This window comes from Bombus vosnesenskii, unplaced genomic scaffold (assembly GCF_011952255.1).
Source record: "Bombus vosnesenskii isolate JDL3184/JDL3185 unplaced genomic scaffold, Bvos_JDL3184-5_v1.1 scf7180000013336, whole genome shotgun sequence".
NCBI lineage: Eukaryota > Metazoa > Arthropoda > Insecta > Hymenoptera > Apidae > Bombus > Bombus vosnesenskii.
In genome coordinates, this window is record NW_022882974.1 from 67,303 (window position 1) to 80,400 (window position 13,098).

The following is a 13,098-nucleotide window of genomic DNA, read 5'->3' on the forward strand; positions in this document are numbered from 1 at the left end:
CAAAGTCCGAGACAAAGGTACAATGAAATTTATACACAAAGTTCACGTAGGTCCGCGTGCACGATACCGAGAGCTTCACGCTGCAGTAAGTACATACTTACACGCAAGCTGGACGTGCGAGAAAGAGGGAAGGGAGACTCGGAGAAAGAGGGAAAAAGCAAGGGAAGGGAGAGATTGCAGGGAGAAGATACAAGGCGCGGTCAATTAATTTCGCATAATTGAAAGCATGGATTTATGTCATCCGATCTGGAAAGGGAGAAGAGGCGTCTCTCTTCTTCTCTTCTTTTCTTTTTCCTTTCTCTTCTCCCCCCACCCCTCTCCTTCTCATTTCTTCTCCGTTCGTTTCTGCACCACGTTCGCCTTTCGCCACGCTCCTCTCGTGTGTCTCCTCTTTCTTCAAGCGTGGCCCCTCATTTCTACTTCTATTTCCATACAGCGTACGCGCGCCCGTACTTAACGTAATTACACTTAATGGCCACGTGGTGCAGTCAGCCCTCTCCTCGGGCAATCGGCGCGTAGCTGCGGGCACGGAACGTCCCCTCGAAGCTTACGCGGAAAGGGGAGAAAATCGATCTGCTGTATATACCCCGTGTACTTGCTATTTTCACTTCGCTGCGTGTCGAGTCACAGTTGGAGCGAACGAAATATTACGATACCGATAATTTCGAATTTGTTTGTACCGATGGAGGGTTCGAGTATTCGAGTTCGTTCTATGAGCGCGAAAATCAAAAATTCTTTCGGGGTAAAATACACAGCTGGGAATTAGAAGGAAGCATTGAAACTTGTTTATCTTTCTTGCGGATAGCGACAGATTTTTGTATCGATTTTACAGTAATTGATCTTTTTCTATCGCAGCAAGCAGGCGAACCAGCTCGAATCGTCTTTGAAATTTCACATAACCGCGTTGAGTATTTTTTTGAATCGCGCGCTTATTCGTTACAGGCGAATAGAATCTCATTCTCTGATAAATTCGGATAAGATTAATTGACGAAAAATAGCTTCAGATGAAATTTCGCCCGGAAAATATTCTCCAGCGATGGAAAGTCCCACGCAAACCGCTTACAAATTTACTCGTCGGAGAGCCTCGCGTCGTTCAAGGGTTTACCGTACTCGAGCAGCACTCGTGGCACTCATCACCTTCGCGTCGAGCCTCTCGACCGCTCAAAGTAAACGGATACGCGTGGCCCGTTATGCGAAGGATCCGCGGCCGATTAAGCTCTTAACTGTGAGGTTTAAGTCGGTCGGCTTAATTGTCTTACGGATCAATTAAAATCTAGTTGGCCGGTGGCTGGCCTGACGTGGTAAACCACGTCGTCGCCACGATCTTCTCCACACGTGCACACGTGTGCGCGTCGTCCGCTTCGCTGGCTCGTTAAATTCTGCAGAACCGAGAACGGTGCTGCTTTCTAGGGAACACGACGATAACGATGACCACCTCTAGCCTGCGGTCTTTTAAAGATTCCTGCTTTTCATGACTGTTTAATGCAATTATTATCCGATCCATGCCGATCGCATAATTAACGAACACCGGTCGTCTGCGAGCCCGACGATCGATAAAATCGTCGATCCGGCGCAGATACGCGATCGTGCAATGGGATGGCAACTGCTTCCTGGGAAAATCGTTAATGCGCTCAACAGCTGCTCCGCTCGGCGATCCAAGCGGACGCGATTAATTAAAAACAAAGTGTATTATTATGTATCGACTGAAAAAGAAGCGTTTTATTCCTCCGTTTCTCTAACATTTGTTTATTTGGTTCCATTGACGAACCGACGAAGGCCGTACGAGCTTGCACAGACTCGTAACGTAATTTCAGACTAATAGCTCTTTCATAGGGTTTTGGAGATTTCAAGGTCAGCTGGCGTCTTCATTCCCCATAGACGATGTCTAGACGCGCTCAACGATCCTTAATACGAGGTTACACGATCTATAGTTACCCCATGTTACACACTTTGCCCTATATGATCTGTTGCGAACTGGCAATTTTAACACTTTACCGACTGATAGCCGATTAGTCGGTTTTCTGCCGCCAATACTTACCGGCCGATAGCCTATTAATCAGCTTTTTGTCGCCGACAATCTTTCTCATTATTTGAGCAGTAATTTATTATTTAGTACTAAGGTACCTTGCTCAGTTGCGTCAGTTGCGTTGCTTTGTAAGCTCCCACGGTTTTATACCAATTTGAAAAACTTATCGTTCGCGATGAACGAAAAGAATGGTATTGGAGAGTCTAAACCGAAACTAGCGCCAGGGAGAATCTGCGCCTAATCTGTCGTACGTGCATATGCCGTTGAACCGCTAGCGGTCGGTAAAGTATTAAATCGAAACACAACTGTTAGTTCCTCGCCGAGGCTGTCAATTTCTTGAACGTAATATTGGCTTGGTATTGACAAAATCCGCAATCACTTAGTTGCCAAGCCAATGGTATCTTCGTTTAGACACTCGTCGCTCTGTCACCTTCTATTTCTTTCCTTTTTTAATTTCTTCCTATTAACCTTCCCATTCTGTTTGTTTATCTCTGTCGCGCGTGTGTCGTGTTTTACTTCTACCGATAATTGCATTGTAACTTGTAACTTGTAACTGCTGCATTGAACGAGTGAAACGAGCGAGTAGCACTTGCTACATGGAATTAAACGTAAAACTGTCGAATGACAGAGAAAGACGCGGTGCATCTGATATAACGGAAGCAAATACTGGACATGGGGAAAAATGGCGGAAGGATGGAAGAAGGAGGAAGAAAGAGGAAGAGAAGAAGAGCGACCAGGTGGTGCGAGAGCGGTGCGCGATTCAAGTGGCATATAAGAAACAGCTACTAGTCGGACACGCGGAGAAAAAGAAGAAAAGCGTGCCAGTAGTACGTTGACGTTTTGTCACAGTACGGCGGCGTAGCGCGGCCGTTCGTGGAATTACATAACGCGACGTCCGCCGTCCACGTGCAACGCGTCTGCCGACACCGAATCACAGGTAGAATCACGTTCGCCGGCCTTTATTTGGTATGCCAGCCTGACATCCGGTAGCGCATCCATCGGCCAGCCCTCTATATTTTATACTCAACGTGAAACGAGGGCCGGCGATTTACGCAGGTGATCGCCAGATATAAAAAGAGCATGCGGATGAGAAAAAGTTGCGCTAGTGTGCTTAAAAAGAGAAAGAAAAGGGAGGGGAGGGGGAAGAAAAGGAAAGAGTGAAATGAAATAGGCGTGTTGGAGAAATGGAAGAACGAAAGGTTGTTTGATGACCTACGAATGTTTAGGAAGGGAATTTTTCGAATATTCCGCGCACAAGATTTGCATTCGTGTGGCTCAAAGAGATGAGAAATGGAACAATAAAACGCTTTTCGGTGGCCTACGAATATTTAAGGCGGGAATTTGTCAAATATTCAAAATAGAAACTTTGAATTGGTTAAAAGAATTTTAAAATCTCCTGGCTTATGTGATTTTATACTGTCGTTTTACTATTTCCTCTCGTTCCGCCTCGATGGCGGAAGAAGATAGAAGTATTTGACTGGTTTAAGATTAAGCGAACAAAAGTGTTCTTTGACGTGAACTACGATAGAACTGCATTTATAGCTTACATGAACTTGTTGGTGGATAAATGAAGTCCATACAAGATATTTAGTCCATCACTATATATCTTATGAGAATACGAAAACATTTAAAAAATCAGTGAATTATCAATTACATTAATAAATTTCAAAACCCAATATCTTTACCATAACGTACCATTTTCAACGTATTCAAAATGGCTCCTCGTTCTATATATTAATTTTCTAAACATTTTCAAATCGTTCTCAAATTTGATCATATACCGGGTGTGGTCGAATAACACTTACAAATGGACACGAGGTGATTCCTTAAGAAAAAATAAGAACCAAATATGGAACAAAGTTCTTTCATCGAAGGTTTAGTTTTGGAGAAAATTGAGTTTGAAAATTTATCAAGTATACTAATTACCGTATGGCTAATTACCGACTGGATATAAGCAAACGATCGATAAAATGTTATCCTAGAAGCGAAAGTAAGTAAAAAATATAAAACAAAATTCTTGCATCTAAGAAAATAGAGTTCGATAAATTTTCAAATTTATTTTTTTCGCAAACAAAGCGCCCTGAGAAGAAATTTAATTCCGCATTTTCGATTTATCCTTCCGATTATTTAATACTGTCAAGTCCGAAATTAGCCATGTTCAAGTATATGGTAAATTGGTCAATTTTACAGCTCGATTTTCTCCTAAACAAAGCTTTAAATGAACAAATTTAACTGTGTATTTTGTTCGTAATTTTTCACAAGGAATCACCTCGTACTCGCTTCTATGTGTCATTCAGCCGCACCCTGTGTGAATCAGGAATTTTGTATGCGACAGTCAGTGCTTATTATCAGTGCTAACGAAATGTCGAAATATTTTATACGACGCACGCAACATACACGTACGAAGTCTTCCACGCTAACTCGCGATCGCATACGCTGGCTTACGCAGCATCAAAAATATTTTCGAAAATTCCTTTCATCAAGACAATACGTTTGCGATCGCTATCGTACTGTCCATACTATCCATCCCACGTTATACCTTGCCGAGCTTAAACCTACGGTGAAACCAAATCCATTTGAACATTCGCAAGAAACCTGCAACCGATAAATTAGATTTCGCGCGTGCAACTCGATCAGAATTGCCCATACGATCGTAGTCTCTTGGTGGCACGCGCTTGCGCCGGGTAAATTGTTTGGGGATCGATGTTCACGGGACGATTTTCAAAAATCAGCCAACAAGATATCGTGACGGATCACGTAAGGTCGTGGACTGATACTCGAGACACGCGATAATCACCGTGGATCAGCTCTAATGTTACGTGCGTTTGTGGTACGCGAGCGTCGTGAGCTACACGATATCGTCTCGCGTTTCGCCAGCTGTCAGAAAACGACTTTTTTTTCGTCAACGTCGAATCGAAGAGCGTTTCGTAGCAGAGTTGGACATCGTATGACGAATATGTTTTTACATGTCATTGTCGTATAACGAATCGTTTGGAATAAATATTTGTCTGTGATAATTATTAAATATTATTATATATAGTGTATATATTTATTGTATAATATTTTTTACATTAATTGGTAAGTTAACAGTGGAACCAGCGATAGTTAAGGCGAAGCTATTGCCATCTAATGACAAAATCCGCAACCACTTAGTTGCCAACCCAATATTTCTACCAGAACCAGTGGAAATGACTGGTGTGATAGTTTTGACTATTGTTAAATAATGTGTAAATATAAAATTAAAATATTACATAATAATGTATTATATAATTATATAGAAATGTAAGACACTGCAACTTTTAATTTAACTTTCTTCCTCTATCGTTTTTCGGCTAGGAAAAAATTATTTCGTTGTTAGCATGAGCTACATTTGTGCAAAGTTTCAAATTTTCCAGCTGACGTGCTTCCCTTTCGTATGTTGTATTCGCGTGGAATTTATCGTATTTTAATAGTTTCGAAAGTGTAGTTTCAATAAAGAGAACGTAGGCCATCGATGGCCACCGTGATAGCAAACGCGTTAATAAATATCGTAATTTACAAATAGAAGCAAAGGTAAGGCGCGAGGCCAATTTCTGCGCGATTCGCTCGCTTGCTTGCTGTGCGATAATCGACGAATTAATTACTGGTAATTAGCACTGGCTCGTTAGTATGCGATTAACGTGCTCGGTATCTCGCGTTTTTGCGCTTTCGTTTTTCGTCGTTACACTCTCCCTGCCTCTCCCAGCGCTGATTTTCTCCAACTCCAAGTTTCTTACCTCTGAACTACTTAATTAATCACTATCGATGCTTATACACGCGATCATCGCAGAGTAATTCAGCCAAACATTTTGTACGATATGCGATTTGTCCGAGGGGGAAGATCAAATTGATCGACTGCCGAGGGAAAATCTGCGAGAAATTGTCGAGACGATAAGATTTGACGTGTGAATATCTCCAAAGACGATCTATCTTTGATATATGATTTTTACATTCGTTTTGCATTTATCGTAACACGAGCAGAAAGAGAAGTCGGGCACCTCGAGACTCGCAATTAGCATACGAGCACCAACGGATATTCAAATTCGTTTTTCTCGAAAACGAGCCCTCGAACGAAAAGATGTTATTCCCCTTTTTCCACTTATTTTTGCATGCAGAATCACCACCCGACCGCTTGTACCGTGATTTCGGAGACAGCCTATATACATATACATATGTCTATATACAGGGTGGTTGTCTATATACTGTCTATATACTGGTGGTACAAGCGGAAAGGGGGTGATTCTACGCGAAAAAAGAAGTCGAAAATATAGAATAAAAAAATTTTTTTTTTTAATTTTTCCATCGAGACAACGATCTACAGTGAGATCCGTTATAACGTACCGCACGCGTACCGAGCGAAAATTCAAAGTCGATTTTCTCGAAAACAAAGCCTCGAGCGAAAAATTTTTATTCTATATTTTCGACTTCTTTTTTCGTGTAGAATCACCCCCTTTCCACTTAGAATCAACCACTTAGTTGCCAACTCAATAGAAGCCTTAGGAAATCACGTTAGGAATTTCTTTGCCTGTTGAAAGAATGATTGCGATTGAAAGGAAAATTTTGGAATGGATGGTTGGTTTGGTGGGCCAGGAAATGATAAAAACGCGATCGTAAGTGGAACGATGGCATAGGGTACTGCAGACCTCACACCGTGATTTTATGGGCACCTATAAAAGGAGCATAGCAGTGAGCACTTTAAACGATCGCCGTTTAGTTGGTTGGACGTTGTCCAATGGTTCGCTATATCATGCCAAGATAAATAACGTGAACAGGATGAACCGTGTCAAGTGTGCAGGGGCCTAACCTCTGTAACGAATGCATTGTGCTAGTCTGACGATTCATTAGTGTCCGTTTAATGAGAATCGATAAAGAGAATGATGTTGCAGGTGGCATTCCGGCTGAAATATTTCGTTTGCTGAATGACGTGCTCGAAATACCCGTACAATCGATTGATACGTTCGTTTCCTATAGATGCGCGAGCAAACATAAAGTCAAATATACATATTGAGATATGTGCTACACTGAATTAGCCGCGTAGTTGTGGCACACATATATAAGTATGAGCGTGTGTGGGAGTATGTGCGTGCGCAGCGTCGCAAGAAACGGAAGAATGCAACTGTTCCGTACGCATGGTGGAAAAGAAGATGGCGAGACAAAAAGATTGCTATGGGTATCTACGAATATCTTGTAAATCACATATTAAATAAATATGAAACTATTTTAATATCATTTCTACGTGTACTATAAGTGTTTCTATACATTTATTTCGGCGACTAAGATCCACAATTCTCAACATATACATAAACTTTTGTTCCGAGTTCTTCTAAGGTTGTAAGGACGTGTTCCAAAAGAAGATCCTTTATACCATGTATTATTGCTGTGAAAATAAAGAAAGATGTCCATTGTCTTATGGCTATACAGCTTTCTCAAATTATTCCCTAAACTAAACACGATATTGAAAGGATACTTTGGAGCGATGTTTGGGACAACCGGAACTGTCCAGAACAATTTTGACGCTTCCTGTTTCATGAAAATGCGGGCTGGACAAAGATTCACTCGTTTGGTGTTGTTTCTCTGAACCCTCTCAAACAATTCATTATTCCTTTACACCAACGTAGAACAATTCTAAACGAAGACAAAAAATACGAGATTAAAAGAGTAGGAGGAAGGGAGGGGGACTATCTTCATACAGACACCGAAGATGCTCATGAAGCTGCACGATTTGTTTCGCCAGGTACCAGACATAGGAGCGGAATTAACGGGAGGCTGTTACGGTTTCGCGGCCAAGTTTATGCACTGGCCCGAGGAATTACTCGTCGGTGGTGCTAAGCACAATAAGACTGGTCACTTGACCCGTGCAGCTGCGCTTCAGACCGTTGTGCAGCTGATGGGAGAACGAGAGCTTTACGATTTCTTCGACAACACCTACAAGGTACATAATATCGACTGGTCCCAGGAGAAGGCATCGCAAGTACTTAAAACCTGGCAACGAGCGTTCAGCAATCAAGTGAAGAAGCACCTGGGCGCGAATGGCTCAGCGCCGTACAATCTGTACGCGTTCAGCACAACCACCATGAACGACATACTTGGGAAGTACAGCGAGGTGTCCGTTATGAAAATCGCCATAGGCTGCGCACTGATGGTCAGTATAAATATTATTACGGTTTCTAACGCTTTCGTGGATACTCTAAGTAATAGATACGTTACGTTGGTCTGGTACATTGATCCTGTACAGTTTCAATTATACAGGGTGCCCTCTGAGTGGTGGTGCAAACGGGTAAGGAGCGATTCTACGTGAAAAAATAAGTTGAAAATGTGGAGCAACGTTTTTTCATATAACGTTTCGTTTGCGAGAAAATCAAGTTTGAAAATTTGTCAAGTATACTTGAACTTGGTTAAGTACGGACCAAGTATCAATAAATTAAGGAAAAGTATAAAATCAGCAGGAGGTTATTCTACGCGCGGAAATAAGTAAAAGATGTGAAATAAAGTTTTCCCATTTGCCACCTCGTTTTCAAGAAAATAAAGTTTAGTCGAGGACTGGTCTTGTGCACACGCACGATGCATTTTCCAATTAATTTTTCTTCAAGGCATAGCATCTTATGACAAAATGTTATTCTACGTTTCTGACTTATTTTTATGTGCAATTTATTAACTTCCTGTCGTTTATATGCTCCTGTTCAGTCCGGGATTAGCCACGTCGAGGTATACCTACCGAATTTTCAAACACAGTTTTCTCGGAAAGGAAACATCATATGAAAAAAATGTATTCCATATTTTCGACTTGTTTTTTCACGTACAATCACCTTCCACCAAACTGTATCATCTGTATTTGACATTCTTATTTCGCCTGATTAGAAACTTGCTAAAATTTGGCTATATATAATTAAAATTGTATAACTGGCTATATAATCTTCTTTCAGGTACTGTACGCGGGTATAGTCCTTCTTCGATGGAAGGATCCAGTGCGTTCGCAAGCTGGCGTGGGCATAGCCGGTGTAATGCTCATCTGCGCAACTGTGGCCGCTGGTTTGGGGTTCTGCGCCCTCCTGGGAATCCCCTTCAACGCAGCCACCACTCAGATCGTCCCTTTCTTAGCTCTAGGACTCGGTGTTCACGATATGTTCCTATTAACTCATACTTACGCTGAGCTCTCGGTAAACGAAGTGCCCAGTGGAGAACAGACAGGAGTGGTTTTAAAAAGGACCGGCCTATCTGTCCTTCTAGCAGGAATCAGCAACGTGTCAGCGTTCTTCGCTGCAGCGATAATCCCAATTCCTGCACTCCGAGTGTTCTGCTTTCAAGCTGGTATCTTGTTGCTTTTCAATCTGGCCGCTATGCTGCTTGTTTTCCCAGCTATGGTAAGTTTGGACCTGAGAAGACGACGTTCAGGTCGTTCAGATATACTCTGTTGCTGCCTACCATCGAACACTGGCAGAAATAAGTACGCCAATAGAATGAGCAATGGTACCGCGAAGCAAACTGTAACGAGGGCGATACCACCAGAACGCCGTGAAACCTGCACGCAAATCCTGACATCGCAAAACGTGCAGAATGAGTCCTGGGTCGGTGGAAATATCGAAGTGGACTCGGATAAGCAGTGTAGCGAAGAAGACACCCTAACAGGATGCAGCCAAGACGACTGTCTCACTTTCTCCTTAACCCAGTTAGCTGCGAAGCATTATGCTCCCTTTGTCACCAGACCAGCGACTAAGGTCTTTGGCATGATGATTTTAATCGCAGTTCTTGTTGGCTGTGTTTGGCAAGCTGTAAGGGTGAATGATGGTCTAGAGCTGACCGATCTGGTTCCACAGAATTCCAATGAACATGCTTTCTTAGCTGCCCAGGCAAAGCACTTTGGATTCTACAATATGTATGCTGTTACCCAGAGGGAATTCGAGTACCCTAACAATCAAAGATTGTTGTATGAGTATCATGATGCCTTCATGAGGATAAAGAATGTGATCAAGAACGATAACGGAGGATTGCCTGAGTTTTGGTTAAGTTTGTTCAGGGACTGGTTGAAAGGACTGCAGAACGCGTTTGATAGGGATTATAGCAATGGATGTATTACACAGGAAAGGTGGTACAAGAATGCTAGTGACGAGGCAATTCTCGCTTACAAATTGTTGGTACAAACTGGTCACGTAGACAATCCTATTGACAAATCGTTAGTCACTCAAGTCAGGCTAATCGATTCAGAAGGGATCATCAATCCAAGAGCGTTTTATAATTATTTGAGTGCATGGGTGTCAAACGATGTTTTGGCTTATGGTGCTTCTCAGGCCAATTTAAGGCCAGAACCAAGGCAATGGATTTATACTAATGATCATGAATTAAAGATTCCAAAAAGCATGCCTCTGACATACGCTCAGATGCCATTTTATCTGCATAAACTTACTGACACGCAAGAAATTACAGAACTAATTGGCAATGTTAGAAAACTGTGCAAAAAATTTGAGGAACGAGGACTACCAAATTTTCCTTCTGGTATACCATTCCTCTTTTGGGAACAGTATATGGATTTAAGAAATTGTTTGGGTATTGCTCTGTTAGCTGCTTTAACAGCCAGTGTTGCTGTCGTTGGAATATTATTGTTGAATTTCTGGGCAGCTTTGTTAGTCGGCACTTCTCTTGCTGCTGTGGTACTACAACTCTTTGGAATCATGGGCCTCTGCAATATAAAACTGAGCGCTGTTCCTGCTGTTCTGTTGGTCGTCAGCATTGGAATTGCTGTGCACTTTACAGTGCATATTTGTCTGGTTAGTATAAATACTAGTCGAGGATAAGTTGAGACATTGAGAACAAAAGCAAACTACTCCCAATACCTAAGTAGCTAAACGAACAATGTAACAGAAAGTAAGAGCGTACAGAAAGAACATTGCTTATTCCACTTTGGTGCTCAATGTCTCAATTGTAAAACTCGTTATTTCGTTCATATTATATTATATTCTTAAAATATATTATTCTAATATATTCTAATATATTATATTCTTGTTTTTATTCTTGCAGAGTTTTGTTACGAGCATTGGAAGCAGAGATAGAAGGATTCGGTTAGCTCTGGAGCACATGTGCGCACCTGTAATTCACGGAGCAATAACAACTTTATTAGCAGTCGTGATGTTGGCCTTCTCCGAGTTCGACTTCATCGTTCGGTATTTCTTCTTGGTGTTGCTGTGTCTTATTGGGATCGGTTTGGTGAATGGATTATTCTTTTTCCCCATCCTGTTGTCTTTGATCGGCCCATCTCCAGAAGTAATACCCAATGACCATCCGGATCGTATTTCTACGCCAACTCCACCTGCCTCGCCAATCGTCAGAAGATCGAAACCTCCTGCACCCCCCAGGAGATCGTACAAAATTGATAACGCCAGGTTACACGCTGAACCATCTCTCACTACCATTACAGAGGAACCCAATTCATGGCACAGTACACAGGAGTCTTGTATTATTGTTCAGCCAGAGTTGAAGGTTGAAACGACATCAACTTGTGGCAACCAGGTACGTTATATAACATAAATATTAACTGTTTTGAAATATTTCCTGTCTCACGTGGCATTTTCTTCCAAATGTACTTGACTTGAGAGTGCTTTTGATAATATCTACCATTTGGCTTTCTATCTCTGTAACTGCTTACACATTACTCAAAATTCTTCTTATTACCTTACATACTATCTCGCGTGAATGATACCGATACTCCAAATCCACGAAGCATGATTAACGTGTGTGCTTTTGTTTTTAACTAACAGAACTGTAGCGGATCAGATACAAGTGGGTCTAGTCGAATGTCACCAGTGACATCTACGTCTCATATCACAACCAAGGTCACTGCGACGGCTAATATAAAGGTTGAAGTTCATACACCGTTAACTAGTGAGTATCTATTGTAACGTTTGACTAAAAATGTTTCTTGTCATGATTATATTACATACTTATCATAAAATTCATCGACTTTCAATGTAACTTATTCAAGTATCTTAAACAAACAATATACATACAAGCAATATGATGGAATTATTTCTTGCAATGCTCTACGTGGATATTGATTTCTGTGTAAAATTATTGTAGGTACAGTGGATCGTAGCGAAAAATGCAGACACACGACTTCCAGTAGCCGAAGGAGCTCGCGCTGCAGTGCGAACGTTAATGCTGGGGAGTCTTCCGGTTCCGGTTCTGAACCGGATTCAGACACTAACCCAAATAAACACTAATAATAAGTACCGGGAAGACCGGCAGCTGCTGCTCAAATACCATGCAAAGCGGGAACATACAGAAGGCTGACTAGGATAGATTTATAGTTTCTTTTCTTCTTTCTTTTCTTTATACATCGTATGGCGATGTGCGGGTACCCAAAGTTTAAATAGCAATGGCTTTATTCGAGATAAGTTCGCGTAATGTTCTCACATGACACGTTTCACCTCTCTCTTAATCTTTTGTAAACTAGATATACGAACTAATCTATTCACTGCCCTTATTTTATATAAAACACCGCGGACGAACAACGTGGAAAGCCAATGATCAGAGTTTACCAGGTACTCTCACATCGTTAATAACACAACGTGCTTGTCCTCTTTGAATTAAAGAACAAAAGTATTATGACTCAGAAATACTGAATCGATACACGCAGTGATACATTGTATATAAATGTCCGCGAAAATGCATTTATATTTGTATCGTACGTCCAATGCGGGCCATACGTACGAACAGAATGTTCGTAATTCACTTTTAACGCATTGAACGTGTGATAAATTATTGGGATATATATATATATATATATATATATATATATATATATATATATATATATATATATATGTATGTATGTATATGTATAAAATGATATTTTTAACGAATCTACTTAGGAGCATGTCAAAGAAAATGCTTTACTACACGCTCTGTGGTATACGACAGTTTCCATGAAACTATAAGGATATTATTTTATGAACTAGAAAAATTTCAACGTCTGTTCTATAATTGTTAATAATACGACGAAGATTGAAAAACTGGAAATGTTTCGGGTGTTTATAGAACTTTTCCTAACAACTTATTGTAAA

At 41.1% G+C, this 13,098-nt stretch overlaps 1 protein-coding gene across 4 annotated transcripts in view; it reads left to right on the top strand.

The window, feature by feature from the left end:
• LOC117235978 (protein patched) overlaps positions 1–12,815 on the top strand; it is a 63,813-nt gene extending 50,998 nt beyond the window's left edge. For 2 of the 4 annotated variants that reach the window (XM_033498522.1, XM_033498525.1), the window contains 5 exons: positions 7,779–8,186; positions 8,968–10,806; positions 11,057–11,545; positions 11,794–11,917; positions 12,110–12,815. In XM_033498522.1, coding sequence (XP_033354413.1) covers positions 7,779–8,186; positions 8,968–10,806; positions 11,057–11,545; positions 11,794–11,917; positions 12,110–12,255 — 3,006 coding nt within the window. In that variant the 3' untranslated portion in view covers positions 12,256–12,815. Of the gene's footprint in view, positions 1–6,533; positions 7,215–7,778; positions 8,187–8,967; positions 10,807–11,056; positions 11,546–11,793; positions 11,918–12,109 lie in introns of those variants that run through there. The other 2 variants (XM_033498526.1, XM_033498523.1) reach the window with 2 other exon arrangements.
• The last annotated feature ends 283 nt before the right edge of the window (positions 12,816–13,098 follow it).